This window comes from Trachurus trachurus (assembly GCF_905171665.1).
Source record: "Trachurus trachurus genome assembly, chromosome: 3".
Classification (NCBI taxonomy): domain Eukaryota; kingdom Metazoa; phylum Chordata; class Actinopteri; order Carangiformes; family Carangidae; genus Trachurus; species Trachurus trachurus.
The window spans coordinates 28,333,891-28,358,860 of record NC_139893.1 but is presented as its reverse complement, the minus strand read 5'-3'; the positions used below and the strand labels follow the sequence as shown (position 1 = coordinate 28,358,860).

At 42.0% G+C, this 24,970-nt stretch overlaps 1 protein-coding gene across 3 annotated transcripts; it reads right to left on the bottom strand.

Annotated features, from left to right (window-relative positions):
* Positions 1 to 7,265: 7,265 nt before the first annotated feature.
* Positions 7,266 to 24,625, bottom strand: cttn (cortactin). Of its 3 annotated transcripts, none has more exons than XM_083995017.1 (15): positions 24,470 to 24,625; positions 21,962 to 22,070; positions 21,738 to 21,811; positions 21,514 to 21,643; positions 20,166 to 20,276; positions 19,207 to 19,261; positions 18,007 to 18,117; positions 16,516 to 16,626; positions 13,881 to 13,991; positions 9,913 to 9,968; positions 9,444 to 9,513; positions 9,046 to 9,353; positions 8,310 to 8,436; positions 7,871 to 7,939; positions 7,266 to 7,437 (listed from the first exon to the last, which is right to left on the bottom strand). In XM_083995017.1, exons 2-15 carry the CDS (start codon positions 22,043 to 22,045, stop codon positions 7,301 to 7,303), a joined length of 1,554 nt encoding a protein of 517 aa, XP_083851143.1. In that variant the 5' UTR covers positions 22,046 to 22,070; positions 24,470 to 24,625; the 3' UTR covers positions 7,266 to 7,300. The 3 variants fall into 3 exon arrangements, with proteins under 3 accessions (XP_083851143.1, XP_083851144.1, XP_083851145.1); XM_083995018.1 differs by having other exon boundaries at positions 21,962 to 22,058; positions 24,470 to 24,619; XM_083995019.1 differs by lacking the exon at positions 18,007 to 18,117.
* Positions 24,626 to 24,970: the final 345 nt, after the last annotated feature.

Genomic DNA, 24,970 nt, shown 5'->3' with positions numbered 1-24,970 from the left:
CGGTACATGTGGCCACGGTAACGATAATGTAGGCTACATCAGATGAGGTATCGTAGAGAAAGAAATCAACTATGAAATATCTTTAAAGGAATAGTGAAGCGGTTTGGGAAATACTACTACTAATAATAATAATTTTGTTTGCCACAAGTTTGATGAGAAGATCAACACCACTGTCGTCCCCGTCTGTCTGAAGCAGGAAAACCTCAAATCACAACACTGACATACAAGAATCATGTGACTTTGACATCTAATGAAGACACCATAACATCAAACCTGTACGGTGCAAAGAGGAGACTCGAACCTTCCTCACATCAACGCATGAGACTACCATTTCCTTCATGTTTCCCACATGCTTGGAAACACGGGTGAATCAATATTTTCTAGGAAATTGTGTTCAAATTTGAGCCACGTTTGGGTGGAAATTTTTCTAACATTTGTAACAGAGCAAAAATAACAATCCATCCTAATGGACACTACAGTAGTTGTAATATAAAGTGGAGATTGTATTGCGTTACAAAAGCTGCTGGAGCAGTGTTAGCCTAACCTTCATGGAGACAGCAGGGAAACAGCAGCTAGCATGGCTCTGTCCAAAGGTTCAAAACAAAAATAATTTAATCTGCCCACCAGCCTCTAAATCTCTCTGATTAGTATTTATATCTCATCTCCTAATTAGTGAGCTTTGGAGGCACATGACTGATGGACCAGGTTAGCTGTTCCCCCTGTTTCCAGTCTTTATGCTAAGCTATGCTAAGCGAGGCTCATATTTAACACATATGTGAGAGTGGTTTTTATCTTCTCATCAGTTTTAAGTCTCAGCAAAGAAACGAGAAAAAATCCCAAAATGTCCAACTATCATTTAATATCACTTTACTGAACTTGAATTCTTCTGACACCTTTTTTGTTTGTTTTTTCTCAACACAAATGAAAAGCAAAGTAATATGTAAGGAGCGTAAAGTCGAGTTTTACCAGAGAAATTACATATTTTCTATACAGTATAGCTAAATGACTACCTGAACGTTTTATACATTCATTGTTCTTTGATTATGATAAAGACTCGATGAGATTTGTTAGCGTTAAGCTTACTAGCACTCGAATCTTATCAGATCCTAAATGAACCAAACAAACAGCTGTGCAGCTGCGTAATTAAAGTGATTTCTGTGATTTTACAACAAATGGTCACAAGGGGAAAAGTGCAGTTTTAGACCAAGCCAGGTCGTAGCCGTAAGGCTGCGCTGACAAAGCTGTAGCCTCAACACAACTGGACTGTTTGTCTTTGAAGATGAACAAGATCTTTTCCTACATGTATTTATCAGCAGGTTGGAGCCAGATGATGACTTTTAGAGCAGATGGAGAATCCCTGAAGCTTCAGGGTTTTATGGTGAATTACATGTTCACATAAGTCCACTAACATGCCTTCTCCTGCCCTCTTACCACTGTGCAAGGAACAACCAGAGGATAACCTGACAAAGCTGGCAGATGTTCATCAGCTGGGGCCCCCCGACCCGCCCCCACCCCACTGTCAGATTAGAAAGGGATAGAAACCACTTCTGATCTGCTGCAGATGATGAGTCCCATATTCTTATCCAGTCTCGATACAGAGAGCAGATTTAAGTGTGTTAAGGGTCTGGTTTAAAACTAAATCAGCATTTATAAACCTGGAGATGTGTGTTTGCTAACAGTGATTACAGGCTGGTCAGAAGTAGAAGTACCGTGTGTGTTGAAATGTGTATATAAGAGTGTTTAACAGGTTAAAAACAAACATTTATTTGATTATATGTATAGCTCTATTGAAAAGGTCTAGAGTAAAATAAAGATAAAAAAGAAATTCTATGAAGGTTCATTTCTAGTTGCCAGAGCTGATGTGATGACCAAAGCAGTGGTCTCATTCACCCCTTTCATCCTGCAGAGGATGCCTTAAATATCTCACTGTTCCCTCCCTCCACTTCCTCCACCTCACGTGTGGTTTGACACAGGAACCCCAACATCCCAAAATAATCTATATACACTATATATATCATTTTCCTTTATGTTGGTTTCATCTCACACTCCGCAGCTTCATGTAGGTGCAGCTTTTTCCAGGAGACACATGAAACATACACAAGCTCTGTGTTCTGTGAACATTAGCCGTACGGAGGCTGGCACGGGACAATGCTGCTATAATCCTGTTCCTGTTTGAACGTGTAACTTATTTTAAAACAAACAGCGACGTGTCGGAGGGAGGGGGGGGTAGAAAAGCACAGTATTTTTAAAGATTTGTATAGAGTTCTATGAAATTTTATAGAGGTTATCCGAACAAAAACTGTTCAACACTGATGCGTGGATTGCCAAAAACAGAAACTATATAGATAAAAAAAAATGTGGCTATTATTAGACTTATGGGTTATGTAAGAAGCAATATTTATTCTGAATGAATCTCCTTGGTTGTGTTTTATTTTCCCATTTTGAAGTTACATATCATGATGCAATCACTTGTCAGTGTTTTAATGAAGTGTTGCCTAAAGTAGATACACTCTCTACTGCAGTAGTAACATATTTTGGCCAATCAACCCAGGTATCTCCTGACGACCCCCACCTGCCTGACTAGACTTCTCTCATCTTCTGAAACCCCCGAGTCTAGAGTGTGTGTATAAAAATAAAAATTTTAAAAAAAGATGTAAATTTAAAAAAAATATATATATATATCTGCAGGCCATCTCGGTAGGAAACTATATGAAACCTATATATATGTATACATACATAAATCCACCAAAAAGATTAGTGGTGGCTGCTGCTTCCTCTCCGTGGATCAGCAGGCCACTGTCAGTTTTCTCTGTGGAAATGTAGAGCTGAGTAGATGTAGTAGGAATCTTTAAAGAGCATCACCGCGGCGTGGCGCTTCACCAGGCCATGTTTAGGACAGGCATGGCTCACTAACCCACTTCCACTCCCCTTCAAAACACTGCTCCCACCTTTATCATCGTCCAACATTTGAGTAACTGTTTCTTTTTTTTTTTCTTTTTTTCTTAATTAATTAATTTTTTTTTTCATTAATAGATTTTATTCTTTGATTAAGTCTTCATAGAGACTAAGATGTTTTCGGTAATTTGTGCAAAGACTTGTGTTCATGTTTTCTATGTTGCTGTAATTTTGTGCTACTAAATCATCATAGAGTCAAACTAATTACTGAAATGAAAAGAGAGAATTTTCCTGTAACTACACTCTTCCTTTCCCCTGCCCCTCAAATCCTCAAGACTTCTTGTATGGCAACCAAAATTCACTGTAAGAAATAAATATAATATTGCACTAGTGTGGTATCCCTCTTGGTCCTTTACAGTGCAGCTGTGTTGCAGCTGTTTGTGTGGGTCAGTGTGTTAACGACGGACGAGGACGGCGACGTCATTGCACCTGAGCGATGCAGCCAGATGGTTTGTATGCACGGATATAAACAACATCTGGAACAACTCATTAAATTTGAAGATCAAAGAACCTTTCTTCATTATACTGTACTACATCAGATAATGGTACATGTATCACTCGGAGGAGAAGGGACTGAGGGCAGCCATGTTTTATCTCTGCTCTCCAGTAGTTTATATCATTGCTGCGTTCACTATTACATCACTATTTTACTTACTGCCTTTGAACAGTGGAAATTCCTTTGAACACAAACTGTGAGTGTAATTTTTCTCACTGCCAGAGGGGGGAGACAAAATCTCTTCACTGTAGCTTTATTGAGCTGAAAACACCTGAAACAGCACCTCAGGTCAACAGAGACCTTCTTCAAGTCTCCATCCAGTTATACTCTCCTTCATCAGTGATATTTGACTGTCACAAACCGGGCCGCACGGCCATGACTAAGGAGGGAGATGCACACAAGAGCCAATTAACAGAATATGTATTGAAAAAAGGTTAACATAAAGAATACCAATCTAATCATGGCGTGTGTGTAGCCAGTAGCCAGTAGGATCAGTGGTGTAGGTTAGTGTATGGGTGCAATGTTGTAAGGAGGACTAAAATAAACCAGATGCCAGACAAAAGCCAAACAAGGTCTCTCAGTGAGGACAGCACCCACATACTGAGCTCCAGGAGGCTTTTGGAGGAACACCAGCACCCAGAGCCCAGCCAGGTGTTGCCAATGCCAACCCTGCTGATGACAGGAGAGAGAATACTAATAGAATTACATTATTCATCCACAAAGGGAACGTCAGAGCAGGGAGGGTCGTCACATTGACAAAAAAAAGAAGCAAACTGAATAATTTCCTGACCTAGGAATGATAACACTTTCCTCTTGAGTGCTTTATCTGGCTCGCATCAGATAACATCTAGCAGAACTTTAAAAGAAGCAAATCAATTACATATAATAGTACTATATACTATTATGTTATTAATTGAATTTGCAGCAGAAACATAAACAGTTCAAGTTGTTGATTTGTAATACTTTGTACTAAATAAACAGTATACTGTAAAGATAGGTCTGTGATAAATGCTGAGAACATTTACAAACATGATGCTGAGCAGCAGACCGATCTCACTGAGAAACAAGAACAGATAGAGCACAGATCAGGTTTTGATTGTGTTGATTGTCTTTGCAGCAGCAGAGGAAAGAAAACAGGTGAGGGCCTGACTCACCTGCACCTTCAGCACCACCTCCCACTACTGACACAGCCAATGTAGCTGTCTGAAGTGAATGACTGACCTGTCCCCAGAAATGTCAGTATGTGAAATTAGATAGTTGTCAGGAGGTCATTTCATTCCTCCAGTGTCTTTGCTTTGTTCCAGTTGTTTATCTGAAGTTGATCTTATATTGAACAGTCCTCTGGTTCATTCAAACTGTCACATGCTGTAGCACTGACTATTTCATTTACATACATTTTTTGTCTTGTTTAACTTGAAGATGGTTGAGTAGTCTACAACCACCATCACAATCACGTATTTATCAATAGTTTCAAAGATATACTGTATAATGTAATAATTGCTGCCTGTCCTTCCAGTCAAAACTTTTCTTGACTCATTCTTGGTTTTCGCAGCACCTCGGTACCTCAGTTCAGTCCAGTGCAGGGGGGCTGCGATTTAACTTGATCCAATGGATGAGGTTTGTGTGAGGTTTTGTTTAAAATCACACTGTTTTCAAATGATGAATCTTTTCAGGTTTGCTCCCCCAGTTTAAAACATGAGCAGGCATTTACGTTCACACAGCAGGCCAAATCAGTCACCCTGGTGACCGTTCACCAAAGAACAATATGATGATATAAAAACATGTATGACCCATCGCTCCCCCTTTCTTACATTAACAAACATTGGATATGTCAGTGAGGACTGTATGTACGTATTATTCCTTTATATTTTAAAATAAATGACGCCAGTAGGATTTGAATTAATGCCTTGAATGATTTTTTCCTGTTGTTGTAGCGCCCTCATCTGTCCAGTTTCTTTAATGACCTATAATTGTGTTGAGTGACTGCTTCAGCCAATATGTGCAACATCTTAGAAAAAATGTAAAGGTCAATTATTTGACTTAAAGGTTTGTGTTTGTGTTGAAACGTTTTGCCAAGATTTTAGCTTGTCGCTGAAGTTAAAAAACAACTGAATCATGACAATTCTGTTAATCAGCAGCAGGAAATAATGTAATTCATATAAATAATGGACAGAACAAACTCATCGTTCATAGTTTATTTATTGAAACTAAAAAAAAAGAACAAGCAGGTAATGATGTGACTCAAGCAAACAGAGGTACAGATAAAAATAATGCATTTGAAAAGGTCACTTTTTATTATAAAACCCCAAAGATGAATTCAATGAAAGCCCTCACACACGCACGCACACACACACGCTCATACACACCTGTTTTAGCTACACTACTGCGAACCACAGACGAGCGGTCTGTTAGAAATAATAAATGTTTGGAGAAAACACCAAAGCCTCTTCCCTTACTGTAACAACAGCCTGATAGATTTTCTGCAGGTCGTCTCTGCCGCTGACGAGTCACGCCTTTTTTTTTATTTTTTTGTTTTATTTAAAGGACGCTCTCGCTCTCGAGGTTGGCAAACACCTTGGGGTCATGATGAGGGATGGCGGTCGTCAACACACCTTAACGCCATGACACAACCTCCCCCTGAGCGTCGACAGCAGCAAGACACAATCACACAAGTCTCGTCCACATCCAGAGAAAAACACAGTGACAGGGAACAAAAATACCAAATCTATCATTTCTCAAAGCATCATAACTCTTGATCTCTCTGTACAAGGCGTCAGCAATGAACCTGTGTAATGTATGAGGATGATTAAAATAATACTATGAATATAGATTTTTTTTTTGTTTAGCTTGTACTTTTTTCAAAGTAGAGATGGAGTCTTTGATGTCGGCTTCATGACCCAGTGATCAATTCCAACATCAGCAAAGGACGAAGCCTCATTATTGATCAGATATAATCGATCCTTTCACTGATGCAAGTGTACGACATAATCAGCAAGTGCAGCTTCAATCTGTGCAACACAGCAAACTTTACACAGACAGACCAAGAAGCAAAGGGCGGGTTAATCAGCTTTTTGGTCCACAGTCAATGTACTGGACAGTATATAGCTATTAATATACATAATAATCCAAAGCGGAGGTTTTTTCCTCTAAAAATGCTCCTGTTTGACATTAAGGTTGAGCTACTGAACAGTGAGCACCCTGAGCCCTGTGCACAAGACTCATCTGGTCTTTGGTGAGACTCAACTTCTTCTTAGGCGTCGTCGACTCTTTAAATGTGAAGAATCAATGATGCCTGATCAAAAAAACTCATAAAGCAGTATCTGGGGGAAAAAACTGATACTTAAAGCATCAAAATGCGACGTGTGGCTGTGAGGCAGGAGGTAAATAGTTTGTGAAGTCATATCGGGGCCTGAAGGAGCCGACAGTCAACAGCCTGAGTCGCATCCTGAAGCTTTAACGGCTCCAAAGCTCAGAGTTTGTTTTTTTTTAAGCCCAGATAATGAGTTCTATATCTGTTCTCTGAGTCACTCTGAAATAACTCTTCCCTCCCTGTCCACTGCTGCACAGAGAGAGACCTTGTGATCTGAGAGTGGAATAGATGAGAGGAGGAGGAGGGGGTCAAAGAGAAGCCATACAGGAGACCTGAGGACGTCTCACAGTGTCGAAGCACTAAGATGAGGTGAAGAGAGAAAAGAGAGAAAAGTGGAAAAAGGAGGGGGAGCTGGAAATCGTCTCCTTCCTCTTTTCTTTTTGCACAAGGACAGAGAGACGGGTCATGTTGGAGTGGGGCTGGCGGTTGTGGGATGTAGGATATGGGGTGGGGTGGGGGGTGGTGGTGGTGGTGGTTCATCATTGCCGAACCTCCACGTAGTTGGCCGGGAAAAGGCCGTAGGCGCCTCGGCACACTCCTCGCCACCAGCCCTCGTCAATCATCTCGATGTTGGTGATGATGTCGTCGGGGTCGAAGGAGATCTCGTCATCGCCGGCTGAAATGGGGGGAAAAGACGGATTAGTGACAAAAGCAGCTGCAAGAACCTGAAACGATGAAACGATCAATCAGCGACACCCTAACCTGATAATCGATTATTAGTCAAAGTCGTTTATCAAGTCAAGATGTCAGAAATGTTTTGTTTTCATAACTCATTTGTTTTTTTCTTTGTTTCCATGTTTGTAAACTGATTAGTTTCTTTTTCTTTTTTTAACTTTTGGTGACAAAACAATATCTGAATGTGTGTTGGCATGAATCACTATTTATTACTTGTGATTTCAACCAATTAATCAATTAATCAAGACAATGACAAAATTCTTGATTGATAAAGATAGATCTGTATCCGGCACAAAAAACATTTTTCCATCTAAAGCCAATGAGAAACTAGGACCCTGTCCCCTCTCAGGCATGATGGGATAGGTGAGTCTCACCTGCTTGGTAGTCGTAGAGGGCCACAGCGGTCACCCCGAGGTCCTCACCGTACTCGTACTGCTGCCCGTCTGCAAAACCACAAAACACTGTTCACTCCAAGTAAAAAAATAAACCACAGAAGATGCCGTTAATCCCTCGGGGAGCTGTCTCGCTCACTTCTCTGAGTTCTTCCATCCTGTGCTTTTCATTTTATAACTGCCAATGATCTTCTCAAGTGTCTGTGAATGTGTTTTAATGACTTATCAGACCAGAAATTAAACTGATGATTGCCTCCTTGTGGTTCTATCTTCGAAACAGTGAGCAGATGAAATGATTGATAGAGAACTTTTGTGATCTCAGTGAGTGATTTACAAAATGTCAAACATTTGCTAGTTTCCTTAAACCAACCAGAAACACAGGGGAAAAACAACAACACCACAAATGATCTGGGGGCTTCACCTCCTGCTGCCGTCTCCTCGGGGGTCTGGTACAGCTCCTCCTGCTGGGTGTACTGGTTCTGTGGCTCCGCCTCATACAGCTGCTCGCCGTTCTCCTCAGCGGCGTCATACGTTGGTTCCTCTGCAGCCTGAGAAGACAAATGTTAAGTGCTAAGTGTAAATATAATATCTGGAAACAGATTAAAAAAACCTCTCCAGTTTACAGCTTCAGTTCTGTTAACACAATAAATACATATTAACAGTTATTTTATCAACTTATCCCACTGTCATACTAAAAAGGTAAGGGTATAATATTCACCTTTCTCGACTTTGATGTACGGTTGCAGAAAAAAACAACAACACAAAACCAAACATTACACATTACACATCATTTTGGCAGATGAATTCATTTTCACTGAGTTGTGTTGAGTCTCAGACCAAACAGACGTGTTCCTTTCCATCTGTGCATCTGTCACGTATGTCATGAATCAGGAATAACAAAAATAAAAGATGCTTTCTCCATCATAGGTAATAAAGTGAACCATCCACTGTGCCCTGATAGTAAGAACAGACTGATCTGAAACAAGAAGACTGACGTGTAAAGTTGTCGGCACATTTACAGAAGGAAGTGAACGACTGTAATCAGCTGTGCGGTCTAATCTTAGCTGCTGTGACCTGCTACTTTTTGCATATCCAGCTTGTCTCTGACTGTGTGACCTTCACAAGCACATTAACTGGTGAAAGCCTCCATGACTCACGTGGTACGCTGCAGGGGCTGCGGGGGCTGCGGGGGCTACAGCAGCCTGCTCCACTGCAGCCGGTTCCACTGCAGCCGGTGCTACTGCAGCCGCAGCCGGAACCACAGGTGGGGTCGGGCTGGGACTCGCGGCGGGGACCGGAGACGGGGACTTGGGTGCCTCTTCGATCTTGCGGCGCGCCTCCTCCTGCTCCTGCTTTTCCTTGGCCTGTCGACGCGCCCGCTCCTCCTCCGCCCGCTTCCTGTCCTCCTCCTCCTTCTGCTTGGCGATGTTCTCGAAGCGGGCCTTGATGCTTCCTGTGCTGCCGGCTGTTCGGACAAGAAAACGACACGACGGTGAGCTCACGTATCCTTGAAGGTTTTGACTCAAACACACAGACGATGTTGACGGATGCTCACCAGCCTCCACGGGTTTAGTTTTCTGGTAAGAAGGGGCCGGCTTCTCTACGTCCTCAAACGTCCCTGCACTCTGTCCACCACAGAGACAAATAACATGAGACTGAATCTTCTACACACAGCTACGATCACTGTCTCCACTAAGCAAAGTTACAGGAAACATAGTCACAGTCTCTGAATTCCTGAGTAACAGAATAAAATGTTATCACCATACTTTACCTCACAAACATTTGAATTAAACTAATATTACGTTAAACTGGAACAGATATGCCATTTATTACCAAAAGCATGTTTTGAGAGGCCACAGTGAAATTTGAGCTTTCTCAATATCAGTTCATCTTTGAGACCTAATGGATGTTTGTGCCAAATCTGAATAAGTTTCACCACGGTACGGCTGAGATATCACCGTTATACAAGAATGGAACGACCACAAACAAACATCAAACAAAAAAAAAAAGTGTTGCCCCTGTACCTTGTCCATGCGGTCATTCTGGACGCCAAATTTCCCTCCAAACCCTTTCGAATAATCTGGAAACAGAGAGGAGACGTGAAGGTCAGTTTCTGATAGACTCTGATGTTTCAGCTGCAGTCGGCTGCATCAGAGCTCCGTCTCCAGAGCAACAGATTTTGGGGTGAAACCCTCTCTGCTCTGCATGAGTTCAGATGAAGCCGGCTGCAGCTGGTTTCACAGGGGAACCGACAGGCTGACGAGCTCATGCAAACCTGTGGAGAGGAGGGAGGACAAAATAAAGGGTGCAGACAGTGACGGACGGGAGGAGGGGGGGTAACGTAACGTTAAGCGGGACGATGGGGGTCAAGCAGCGTCTCTGCTCTGAGGATCAGCCAGTGTCTCTGTGTGGGGGCCGCAGCAGAAGGCCTCCATCCAACGCAGCATGGCCACATGACGGCATGCACGAAATGAATGCGTAAGCAGACAAACAGCATGGCAGCAGCAGTGGTGACAGCAGGGCTGGTGACCGGGGTGGGGGGGGGGGGGGGGTGCCGGGCCGAGGTGATAACACACATTAGACTGAGGTCTTCATATGACTGGATATGCACATTACGCAGCACAGGAAGACCGTTAACTTTCTAAAACTATGTCCATCTGCTTTGTTTCCTTCATTTGTGTCATTATGGTCGTCATAGAACTATCACCTGGCCCAGAGTGAAGGCTGCAGGGAGCAGACACATACATGTTTCACATACATGTACAGCGCTTGTGATGAAAACGTAGACGAGATAAAAATAAAAAGTGCTACAAACAGACCACACCTGAGCAGCACACACCTGACACAGACTTTAACAGGTACATACAACAGGATCATCTTGCATAATATCACTGTGGAACAGAGTTTCACTTTTTTTTTGCAGACGTATTGAGAAGCTGATTGGGGTTTGTCCCACTTAACTGACCCGTTAACATAATTTCTGGAGGGACCATTTAATTTCTAAATGCTACTTTCTTTTTAACGTTTGCATCAGATATCCCAACACCTGGAGAATAAAACCAGACCCATTTACTGTTGTCCAGATTCTCCTCTGGAGCAACCAAAACACTAGGATACTACAAGTATTGTATGTGTGGTACAGTCTGATACGTATACATGTTATTCTTCTGTAACTCACCAGAGAACCAGGTGTGGATTAATCCACTGCTAAAAATAGTCTCTAACAGCAGCACTTCTTCCTCCTGTTTGAGGAACTTTTGGTAGAGAAACTACTGGCCAAAAAATTGTAATAATCTTAAAATTTAAATGATTGGTTCATTATTTATCATTGTTCGTTATAAACGCTCTTCACTTTCCCTGGATTTGCTGACTGCTGAGGAAACAGTAGAAAACACCGGCCTTATGTTAGGACTACTACTTTGGTTATGTAAATCAGTTGGTGCTGCAGAGGTGGGTAACGGAGCGGAGGTGAGGGGATGAGGGGCTGTGGGTCGTGGGGGTTATCTGACAGCAGAGGTGTCCATCACATAAAAGAAAACAGCTGTTACAGAGGAGGAGGAGGGCGGTGCCAGGGAAGGAGCGGAAAGCTAAGAGGAAGTTTGTTTTTTGGGGGGTTTTTTTCTGGGAGAGGGTGGATGAGGGTCAGGGAGGGTGGGTGAGGGAGGATGCTGTGTTCAGGGTGAGTATCTGTGCCTCTCTGGGATTCGTGCTTGGCCAGGTTCTCCTTGTGCTCATAGCCCAGGGCACACTGGTCCTGCTTCTCCACCTCTACCCCATATTTCCCTCCAAACCCACGCTTATAGTCTGCAACACAACACACACACATACATATATGGACAGACAGACAGACACCAGCACCAACATTACAAACACCCATATATTAAAACATAGACAATGTGATACACCTGGCACATGCTCGGTGACATGAAGGAGACACATTATGGCATTAAAGTGGAAACACACCAACTCAACATTGTTTTTCTTCCTCCGGTCAAGCCTGTGCAGAAACTCCCTCCTCTGTGACTGGTTTCTGTTCCTTCAGTTGTGTAGCTAAAGGCTGCAGATGCCGAGTTGTGCTTTATTTTTAGAGCCTTTACCTTTGTAAGAGCAGCCAGAGGCTTCATTCAGATGTAACTACATATCACACTGAGCTATGAACAGCGGCAAAGCTCTTTCTGGAAACTAGAATCTGAACTCTGTATCAATTGAAAAGTAGATCCTGCTTCAAAAGTAAGATTTAACGTGATATTTGATATCATATCATATATTTTTCATACATTTTCCAAGAGTCTACTGGAGTGCTGCACTGAGGCCTTTCTGAATAATTAAAGTTATTTATTGTTCATAAAAAGTAAAATGTTAGTAAAAATGAGCCTCCGATACATATTTGTCAGTGTTTGAACCGTATTTTGCATCTTCACCTTCCAAAGTTTTAACGAGCAGCTTGTTAAAGTGTGTTGGGGACGTTCATCTAATTTAGTTGCTGGCAGGAAAAGAAAACAAGTTTCAGAGATTCATTTGCTCCTGTGTTTTGCAACAACTGAGAGTTTCATTCAGAAACATGGCAGAGGTGAAGAGAGCTTGGACCTCCGCCTCCTTCAAAGTCTCAATTTCAGTTTCTGATCTTGAGCCATGTTTTTTGCTGCAAGTTTCAGCAGAGTGAAGTGAACGGAGACAGAGACAGAGTCTGTGAAGTGGATCTGGGCTGTTTTACCTCTGCTGCACCAACAGGCCTCAGCTGTCAAGATTTAGAGTTTCGGAGAGTTTCAGATCAACACAGGCCAAATTGTTTAAGCTTGTGAAAGAGGCTTTTTGCAGCTTTTAGAATAAATGAAGTCTTGTTCATTTAGAGGAGAAGAAACACGGTTTTAGTTCAGACCACAGCTTTGTTCTTATTCTAATTTGCTCTACGTGAGAACACCAGCTACGACTCCGACAAATAAATCTGAGCTCTGGTTTCACTTCCTTCTTCTGAGCCTGTTTTTAACCACAGATTGAGGAAGTTGTCAGCCTTTAAATGACCACATCCAAAGCCGCAACTGAACCACATCAGAGCAGAAGGAACTGTGTGCTGTAAAGACCCATGGTCTGGTGAAAACTGGAAAACACCCCCCAGTTCAAAGGTCTAACACCTCGTCCTGACATGCAGCGAGCAAGCGAAACGGCAACGAAAACTCGCGCGAGGGTGTCCTGATGTGCAGCGTGACGATTTTGTCGCGAGTATATTCTATTGGTTTAGAATCCAAACCAATCATATTATCGAGGGACGTAAACAAACTTGCGGCGCTATTTTGAGATTCCTGGCATTTCCTGGTTGCTGTTTTTCACATCTTTGAGTGTTTTTTCCTCTCATACTCTCTGATAACTTGCTTGTCAACAGAAAGCAGCGTGTACTTATCAGCCAATAAGAAGTGTTTAGGGGCGGGACACCGCCGCGAAATGTCGTCCAGATAGAGACAACGCGAGCGATAATTTCAGGGTTGAGCGACATCGCTGGACGGCGCGAAGTCGCTCGCGGCACGTCAGGACAGGCTGATTGAAAAGTATGCATTCTAATTCCAATCACTGTATGTCAGGACGGGTTGTAAAGGTTAAACAGCGTTTTCAGGTTTTTTCTGTACAAAACAGTGGCGTAAATCTGAAGAGGCAGTGAGCAGACGCAACTTCTTACATACGTCATCATCCATAAACCACGTGTATTTATTACTACCGTATGTCTGTTTTTACAACAGAATAGAAACTTAATACGCCGACTTGCTCCTTTGTTCTGCAACAAGTAGAACTGATTGTGAGACAGAAAAGCACTGGCTCAAATTAAAACCATTACACTCAATACTTTTACCTTTGTCTTTTCTGTACAGTGTTCACCACTTTAGGGCATCAGACATCCCATATTAAAAACAACAGACTGGCAGTAAGTATATTCCTACACCCGGACACTGGCTGGCCAGGTACAGCAGTCGACAGAAAACCCAGAAATCAGACCCGGTACCTTTCTGAGACTCGTGGAGCTGGAGTTTCTCCTGGTGGTCCCATCCCAGTGCCGATTTGTCCTGTCGGTCTGTCTGCACACCGAACTTACCCCCGAAGCCCTTCACGTAGTCTGCAAACACACAGAGTATTAATTTATTCATCAGTTTATTTGTCAGATTAGCCCCTGCAGATGTAGGAGATTGTTACTTCTAATTTAATTATGCACACAATTAAACACTGTGAAATTGACATACAGTGCAGCAGATACACACAGGCCAATTGATGATAATGACCTAGAATAAAAATTAAGAAAATCAACTAAGAGCAAATAAAAGAAATCGCAACGCAAGATACTAGGCTACACAGTATGAGACACAAGACTTAGGCAAAACCGTGGCTGAAACAAAGGCAAGCACTTAGTATTGAAGGATTTGTTTGAGTCAGTTAATGTTTTTATTTGTGATGTTGAGGTATATTCCACATCTGTGGGCAGATACGAGAACTGAGAAAAAGAGCTGGCCAAATGTGCTTTGCTGGTTCACAGTCACCTCCAACTGGTTTCTGCCCCTGAGCTGGTCATATGATTCAGAAATACTCCAGTAAAGGAGCTGCCACAAGAAACAATTCACACATGCTTGACATGAAAAATCTAAGAAATTATTGAAATATACTAGATCATACTTTTGTTGAATTTTGCAACGGTGGAGACAACATGACTGATACAGAATGAGAAGAGGACATTAGTTCTGAAACCTATTTTTATGCCAGGTTTGTGTTTTTAAAGTGGCTAATTTTGGCTTGAGATAAACATGAAAAATAAAACTCCAGCACATTACTGGTTTTATATCACAGGGAAACAAACTTTACTTTGAAGCAAATATTTACACAAGACAAATTGTTCACTGATTTACAACATTGCCACTTTACTACCAAACAAAATCTCCTGTTTAAATCTGGATGTTGCTGAACTCACATGTTTCAGTACACTCACTGCAGGAAAATTATCATGTAGTTAATAAACTTCTACGTCAGTTTCACCAGGTAAGTCAAGTTGTTATCAGATCATGTGACACAGTTATCATAGCTCACAGGTCGCGCCACATATGCAAACACAGCCCAGTGCAATCTGGGAAATTCTTGAGGTGAGCTAAGCCTTTGACAAAAGCTCCGTATCTACAGGTTGCTGCTGGCCAACCAGGAAGTAAAGTCAGTCGGTGCAGGTGTGTCAGACAAGAAGCTACAGGTAGATCTGTTAAGCTGTGAGGAAACGCTGTGAGATGACATATCAGCTGCAGGGAAATACTCCACTGAAACAATCCACTGACTAATTAATCGCTTGTTTTCATCTGTTATGAAAATGTGCTCATCTAAATAAAGAGACAGACTAAAACCTGAAGTCACGTTAGTTTTGTTTGTACTTTGAAAAAACACAAACTTGACTTTAACATAAAATATGATCATGCACCCGAAAATACTGTTATTACCAAAATACTGAACTTGTGAGGCTGGCCAAATCTTTTAAAAATCTGTCAGCTGAATAAGATTATTCACATGATGATATTATTAAAGGGACAACGAGGAGTTTGTATTTGGTTATAAAAAAGTCTCACATTAATGTGGATGAATCTACGCTACCCACACTTGTTAATGGGCCCATTTTCGATAAATATATCGTTTTGTCTCTATCGTTATTTTGTTATTTTAATTAATGGTGGAAATGCTGGGCGAGCTGACCAGTGTTTCCTTACTTTCGGTTTCGCGGACGCTGCCCGGCGGGTCATGATAATAACGCAGCCGAATCGCCGTTTCTGGTCGGAACTACGACGGTATCTGATCGTCTTCGAACCTCTGACTTTAATTCTTGATGAATGAAAACATTCTTGGCAAGACGGACGTCTTGTAAAGAATGTTTTCACCAAGAATTTCACCGTGCGCGTGGAGGCTCATGGTAAATGTAGTATGAAAACACTTTGCTTTCCAAAACTCCTCGTTGTCCCTTTAATATTTATGATAAGGATCCTTTAAAATTGATTATTAAATAATTGTGATTATGATCTGTACAGAGCAGGAAAATCTACACCTTAGAATAAACTTGGTCAGCTTGATTAAAAATGTAATGGGACCTTTGCCCAGTTACTTATCCACCCATAATGTTGGATAACTGATCCAACTGATGCATCTGCTGATAAATCTTATCTGTTTTTTCTATTGTGTTTTTACAGCGTTCCTTGTTTGCACTGACAGAGTGGTGAGTGAAACTTCTACATGAAGTCAGGGAAGTGTAGAAGGAATTTAAGGTCTAAGGTTATATGGTGAATAATGTTTGCCATTTCAAACAAAGTGGGAATATCCCTTTCTTAACACAGCAGTGGACTGTGCACAACTGTAACTGTAAAATGCAGACGGCCATGTTTATCCTCCTACGCTGGTTTCCTCTTCAGAACAGGAAGTTAATTAAAAATATTATCCTAAGTATAGTATCTGGTGATCTATCACAGTGACACTACTAGTTAAACCATAAAAAATGAGTAAATAACTGATTAAACTAAACATGCTGCGATATATTGAGTAATTCATTACTTCATTATCAGTTATCGCCTTATCAATTCAGTATTGTTATAAATGGGGCTGTGTCTGTGTGTCATGGTACCAACCTTTCTGTGACTCGTGCCTTTCTGTTTTGCCTTGGTACTCGAAGCCCACGGCACTCTTGTCCACTTTGTCGGTCTCGACACCAAACTTGCCGCCGAAGCCCTTGGTGTAATCTGCCAACGGGCAGAGGCAGCGGAGGGGGAGGCAGGGGAGAGAAATCACAGGAAAAGGTGAAGCAGAGGTAACTGACGGCACACAGGACCTCCACCAAACTGAGGAATTTATAGTAATGTGTTTCATACATACAGCGGGGAAAATGGAAAAAGTTTTGACCGTGTCAACACTTTTCTCAGTAAATACATATCTAATTGTGTTACTGACATGAAATTTTCACCAGATGTCAGTAACAACCCAAGTAATCAAGTAACACATGCAAAGAAATCCATAAATTAAGTTATGTTATAATAAAGGGAAATGACACAGGGAATAAGTATTGAGGTGCAGAAAGGAACAGAAATTCAGGAACCCAGCTGTCAGTACTGTATATCCTGTCTCCTATCAGTGCTAATTAATATCAGCTGGTTGAGTCCTAATTGACGCCTATAAAAAGGTTTCTCATTACCAACGTGTCACACAAGAAGCATCTCATGATGGGTAAAAGCAAAGAGCTCTGTCAAGACCTTCATTCTGAAACTGGTTACAGACGTGTTTCTAAACTTCTGAATGAACCATTTGGGCTGGAGGTGAAAAGAACATCATTTAACCATAAACCGTCCAGAACCAGGTGCTCCTCGCAAGATTTCTGACAGAGTCAAAAGAAAACTCAGAAGAGTTGTCCAAGAGCCAAGGACCAGTCACAAAGAGATCTAGACGGACCTGGAATTAGCAGGTACAGTTGAGTAATGCACCACCATGGCCTCTTCGCACGCTTACTATACAAGACTGTTGTGTTGACACGTTCACTACTTACTTTCCCTGCTGTACATGTCTGAAAAGAAATACATATAAGCAACAAAGCCTCCTGGGAGTAGAGCTGTATATCTGCTATTTAAAGATGAAAAAGAATAAATAGACTGGAAGAAATCAACACCTTCACAGCAAAACATTATTATAAAACTTAACATATCCCACATGGTCTCTGACAGTACATGAGGAAGGAGGACGGCCCATTAAAGGAGGCAATATTTGATACTGGAAACAGACTCCCATGTACAGTACTCCCAAGTCCTCTGAGGCAGATGTATTGTTGTTTGTTGTACGGTACAGGAACATGTTATTTGATGCTGAGGAAAACAAACTCCACATCACACACGCAACAGAGGGCTAATGTAAAAATAAAGCGCCACTGTTTACAAGCTTAGAAAAGCAAGCAAAGGCTGAGGAATGAGGGAAGAGGAAGAAAAGTGCAAAATAACATGATCTGTCAGGACCTGTGCAGAGCTGCGTTTCAATGGCTCTGGTCAACATTTTTGTGTGTTTAAGTGTGTGTGTTAGTGTGTATCCGTGAGCCACATTTTCTCCAGGTTAATGCTTGGCATGAAATCCAGACAAACCTTTCTGGGACTCGTGTTTCTCAGTTTTGCCCTGGTAATCGAAGCCCATCGCGCTCTGGTCGACACGATCTGCCTGCACTCCGTATCGCCCCCCAAACCCAGTGGTGTAGTCTACACAGCAAAGCAGGGGGAAGGGGCAAGGGTCAAAGGTCAGGGTGAAGCAGCATGGTAGCAGTGGTCATGGAGCAGCCAAATTCCAAACACCTCATCGATACTGACTGAAGCCAGAGCTAAGATCAAAACACAGTGGCACCGACATCACACAGTCACAGCATGCATTTTAATCAGGAAACACACTGTGACTGTGTGTCGTCCTGCACTGGTGTTAAATAGTGACAACATGGAGGAGGCATTGGAATCTGGCAAATGTTCTGCACCTGGATGCAGGGTCTTCTGCAGAAGATGAATGAAACACAAAGGTGGTGACAGTGTGGCATCATGGGAATGTAGCATCAAAATACTAAAAGCTAAGAAGCCAGAGCGGACACCCTGTTGGTCACTGTTGATCATATGCATAGTGCAGTCTTTGAGTTTAATGAACAGTTTAATGTTGATCGATCATTATATAATCTAATGGTTTTTCAATTTTACATCTGATAGAGTGAGAACTACTCCATATACATCCTCCCCAAAACATATAAACAGGTCTACACTGTTAGACCAATACAGTATAAAATCAAATACCTCAAATCCAATGTGCTAGTGCACAGAGCTCAAAAACTGCACTGACATAACACTCACCAACTGAGCGGAACTTGCAATAGGCTAGAAAAACACGTGTCTGACACATTAACACCTTTCCAAACATGGGCTGTCGGTACAGTACGAGTAGCTTCTGTGTGCTACAGATGGACCTCAGCCAAATGCTCATCAAACTGTTAGCGGCTGGAAAATGTGTCTTCTATAGCCAACGTGCAAAGTGTTTGCTGTAAACAAAACCTCACAGGCTGGTTAAACAAGTTAGGTGGTTCATTATGAATGTATTTATATACAATGTGTCTGTGGTGTAATTCAATCAGCCAAATAAAACGTTCTCTACGGGTGACATGCCATATTTTGATCAAGTAGAAACCTGTAGCTCTTGTTTTACAAGCAGCACGTTTTCAGCATGCTGCTTGACGGGAAAGGCTTTTTAATTCTTTTGTAATTTAAATTTAATTCTGTGCACATGTGCACAAAGACAACGGGTTGCAACATCACCTTTCTGCGAAGCGTGTTTCTCTGTCTTCCCAGCGTATTCAAATCCGACAGCAGACTGGATCAAGAAAGGAAGAAAACACATTCATTTAACTGTGATGTGCATGTTTAATCATACAAGTTTTATATCAGTTTGATTTACCCATTGTCACTGGGGATTAAAACGTGACAGTTTCCATGTTTGAGCCACTGCAGAAGTAAGTTATACTTTTACAGCTTTTAAACTGGTTTCACTTTTCACCAAGTGTAAAACACTGAGGTGTTTAAAAGTGCAAGAACTCTATCTCTATCAAAATGCAGATCTAAAGCAGCTACTGTATAACAAAGGCATGCTGGTACAGTAGATCACCTCCACACAGTATAAAGGTAAAGGTGGATGTTTATATTAAAGCTCCACACAGTATAAAGGTGGATGTTTATATTAAAGCTCTATACAGTATAAAGGTGGATGTTTAAAGCTCTATACAGTATAAGGGTAAATGTCCATGTGTAGTGTGATTATAAATTAGGTCTAGGTTCTCTAAATGCACACATCTTATATTCAGAAACTGAGCCTTAAAACCAGCTGTCAGGACTTCTGTGACTTTGTGATGTCACAACAAGTATGTCCCGCCCACCTGGACCCACCATCCAACACTTGCAGAATTTCGTTTCTCTGAGTGCTTTACTTGAAATTTGCTTTACATGTACTCAATCACTCAGTCGGCCAATCAGAAGAGAGCTCAGAGCCTACTCTCTTCTGATTGGCTGATACCAACCCCAAGCTGAGAGAGTAGAAGTAGTAGTAAAAGTAGTAAAACTACACTGAGATAGTTTTGATATCTTCTAATGGAACAACATTTCAGATAAAACACAAAGAGTGAACATGGAGCTTTAACAGAGACCAATATTTGTGTACATCAATAAGGTGTGTGTAATAAAGGAGACACTGTCTGTGGACTGTGGACAGCCAAAGGAAGTACCTGGTCAACACGGTCAGCTTGGACTCCAAACTTGCCTCCAAAGCCCTTAGATGTGTCCGTCTGGGAGCAGTGCTTAGACAACTTGATCTGGTAGTCGTGACCCACAGCGGACTGACAAGGAGACAGAAAAAAGGAAAGAAAAACATTTTTTTTAACATGTTTTGTTGAGATGGTAAAAAAAGAGAGAGACATGGGGGCGGATAAGAGGAATCAAAAAAAAAAGAGCAGCGCAGCTGGAAACACAGCCAGCGGTTTGAAGTGTCGACATCTGACTCATCACTGATGCTCACACTGTGGTGTAAACAGTGCTCGGTCATCACATTCATGCTGCAGTGCACACACAGTCCAGAGAGAGGAAGGTGTGGATGGACAGAGCTGCTCGCCAGGAAAAGATTATCAAGTGTGAAATGGCCACAGCGCAGCTTCCACACACACACACACACACACACACACACACACACACACACACACACACACACACACACACACACACACACACACACACACACACACACACACACACACACACACACACACACACACACAAGAAACTCAAAGAAGGCGATTTTGTGAAAATGTTGGCTTTGAACAATTTCAGTGACAGCTCTCTTAAAAAGCAGTAGATTCTCTACAAATGAAAACCAGGGTGTAGAGAGCTGGTTTATATTTAGATTCAGCTGCAAAACAAAACAAACAAATAAACAAAAAAAAAAAAAAAACTAGCATCACCTGATTTGGTTATCTATGGCGCACATACATGAGCAAGATGAAGCAGGAACAGTCACTGCACAGATTGATCTGTGGTTTGTGTTGTGACCTGCTACAAACTTCATTGATTCACTGAAACCACAGAGATGAATGTTGTACTTTAGTGAACAGACTCTGACTAACATGAAGAAAGAAGAGGCCTGCTGGACACAGATATCACACCAGGATTAAGAAGCTCAGACCGGCTGAGAAATTGGTCTTTGAAATTTTTACATGATATTTTTCAGTGAATCTGGAACTGGATGTACAGACATCACCTGCACAATACAAAGATGTCTTCAAATGGTCATGACTGTTTTGATGCATCACCCAAAATTTAATTAATCCAAAACATTTTAATATTAAGTTTGTGTCATGGTTTGTTCTTTTTCAGGACAATCTCATCTAAATGGCCAATTTGTGGCAGATGGACTGAACTTGTACTGGAGATTGTTTGGTCAAATTTAATATTGCTTTTGCTTTATCAGGATACACATTCATATTTTATTTGACTTGTATGGATGTATTGTATAATATTAATATACTGAGCAACAGGAACAATTGTCACAGCTGAATCTAGTAATCTATATGTGTCCCTGACCTTGTCCATGCGATCCTGCTGGAGTCCAAACTTCCCCCCATATCCATGTGAGGCCTTGGGCATCAGATCCGCCTCCTTCTGCTTCAGGCTGGTGTGCTCCGTTGACACCGTCTCACGCAGCCGGTGGATGCTACATCAAAGGAGGAGGGAGTGAATAGAGACATTCATTTTTCTTTTTTATGATGCATTCCTTGGCCAGTGGAAAATATGGTTTGCCCTCTCACTCTATGTGCTCCTGATGTCCGGAACCAGCCACGGTCTTGGCCCCCCAGCGCTGCTCCTTCTCCGATACGTCATTCTGGGAATCCAGGAAAACAAACACAAGTTTTAATGTCGAAGGCAGGACACAGTGATGAGGAAAGCAGAGGGTGGATGGAGCTGGAATGTATATGTGAAGTGAGGAAAATATAGAATTTAAATAGAGGAAGGAGAAGGGGAAAGCAGGTACCTCAAAGTCAGGGTCGGTCTCCCAGTCGTCACCTCCTTCGTCTACAGCCAAGTTCACCGACTGTCCTGCTGCTGCTTTCCACATCTTTACTGAGCCTCTGTCACGCACACTGAAAGACAAGGGATAATATTTTACAAAAATTAATTTCACAGGTAGAAAAAATGTTTTTCTAAGCCTGATCAGCAAGTCAAACAAAGAGACTTATCATGTTTTGTAAGGGATTAATTACAAATCAAGATTTTTCCATAATTCTCTAGCTCCAGCAAGTTGGACAGCACAATACAAAAGAAACATTTTGTGATTACTTTGGCATTAAAGCATTACTAACATGGACATTTTCACAGTTTCTGCCTCTTACATGTATCAATTCAATAATCAGAATATAAAGCACATTCAATTTAATTGTTACTTGTCACCTTGTTTGCATGCCACTAAAATGAGAAAGTTTCCAGTTACTGTAATCATCCCATCTGTCCAAATTGCCCCTGATAAGATCCAATCATGAGGCAAATGCAATGTAAAAGACAGTAAACCAAACACATAATCAATATTATGTGTATAAATTAAGTTTAACTAAAGCTAACAAAGTTTCAGATGTCTGCATTCATTAAATCAAGTGAGGATCTTCATAAGTGACACTGTGTATTTGGTAGAGAGGTCATTCTTTGTGATACCATCACTGCTGCATCTCAGGAAGGAAACACAGAAAAAAAAACAAGTGTATGGAGCCAACCCACTTGATCTGTGTTACTCAGACCTGCTGCTGAAGCTTTATGTCAGCTGACGCTGGACTTTTGAGCGCAAAGAACAAAGACTGTGATTTTATCCAACATTTCATACATTCATACATTTAGTGCTGCAACTTCCATGCTCTTCAAGATTTTTTTAAGATGTTCACAATCTGATAAGGCATCTAGACTAAAGTGGCCACAGTCCTACCTTCAGGTTACTTATTTGATTCGACCATCGGCTCATAGCCCAGAGATGCAGCTCATAATGATATAATGAGAAAAAAAATCAATGTAGACCTGACGGGAGCTCGTATAAACAACATTATTCATCCTAGGCTTTTGTCATTATTTCCATTTCTTATTTATTTATTCATTCATTTATTTATTTATATTTTACTGCAGTGCTGGTCTGAGGCCCTTCTGAATGATAAAAGTTACTTATTGTTAAGAGTAAAATGTTGAGCCTCCAATACATAGGCTATTTATCACAAGTGTTTGAACCATATTTGGGAGCTCATTGCAAAAAAATGGGTGTGATTAATGAGTCATCAGAATTTTTGACTCCTTATGATCAGTATCAGCCACCAAAACCCCATATCAGTATGTCCCTAATTAAATAGTTTTAATTATTTTTTTCACTGGAATAATGGGGTCTTGCTTGTAAAAGATACCTTTTAGGAAGAATGATCAATAAGTCCATATTTGAGACCAACCTGGACAAATGTGACTTGTCTTTGAAGCTGAATCACACTGAGTCGCGCTGAAACTGAGATGCTGAGGAGCTAAACGACCATGAGTGTGTTCCTGTGTGTGGTTCTGGATGATCTCCAGTGATCTGACGTCTGACTGGGACAAAAGCTCTCTGTGCTAATCCTAAATCCTGACTCGGCACAATGTGGGCAATCAGCATCTGTGTTCAATCACAGGCCGCAAGAGACGTGGCTCCATTCACCTCAAGGAAAAAAGAGCCCAGGAAGCTCCTCAGACCAGGAAGCAGCAGCAGCAGCAGCAGCAGCAGCAGCCCCCCCCTCCCTGGCATGTCCCAACTTATGTGTTGTTACATGACAGCAGCTCCCACAACACAACCACACCCAACTGAGACTCACATTCAAACCCTGGAAGACTTCACCTATGTGCCCGGGCCTGGGGGAGGAGAGGTGTCCTCAGATGTGACTGAGGTGTGAACCTAAATATATGTATAGTGATGAAGTCTGGGTAACAAGGAGCAGCTGGCAGGCTTCACTAATCCCGATGCATTCGCGTTATTTCCGTGAGGAGTCACAAGTTAGCTAGTGGCTAACAAACGTTCATGTCGGGTAGTGTGTTTCAATCCAAGTAGGTCAGGCCGCATATGCGAGGAGGACCATCGTCTTCAAACATGTTAATGTGTTTCCCACATGAAAACACAGTCATTCTGACCTGACGTCCCTGTGGTGTTTTCTGCAGACCCCTGACTCAACTGTCCTCCTGTCGTGTTTTAGGGTTTCATTATCGGACAGGCTGTGGGGACAGGACGGATGGACACGGTGCTTACCTCCACACCAGGAGACCAAATGCTCTGTGACGAGCTATGGTTCAAAGGAGAAAAAATACAAAAAAAGGGGAGGTTTAATTGGCCTTAAGACAAGAGTCGCGGTCGCTGTGGTATTTCCTGTTCCAGTTTTCCAGTTAGCTAGCAGCGAGCTAAAGCTACAAGCCATCTGGACTGACCGAGACAGAGCGACAGACCGGTGAGGACGGTCCACTCCTATCCGCCGCTCAGGTGTTAAATACTCACCGCGTACGACACAGGTAGTCCCGGACACAGCCTAAACTGAGTCTTCACAGTCACCCCGGTGGATGCGGTCCGCTCCTGGTCCAGGCTTTGATGGAGAACCAGTGACGTTAGTGGGATCTGCTGGCCCTGACTCGCTGCTCTCTCCGCGGCTCTTCCGGCTCTCCCAGTATCCCGTTCACCGCCAAGGCTGACGTCGCAGGTGGGCGGGGTCGGGTCGGATACATTTTTTGGTAATTTGACGGGAAACTCCCAGTTTGTCCAGTTAAATTGGTACAAATTCTCAGATGAAGGTATTTATTTGCGTTATGTTATATAATAATTCCAGTGGATTAATGTCAGTAATGGAAAATATTACATCTAGCCTACAAATCTAAATGGACGGCCCGAAAACCTGCTTTCATTGTTTTATGGTTGAACTCTGGTTGCACATCAATTGAATATGTGAAGAACAATAAAGCTGCACATTACAGTGTGCAAATGTGTGAGCTCAAAGCCTATGTT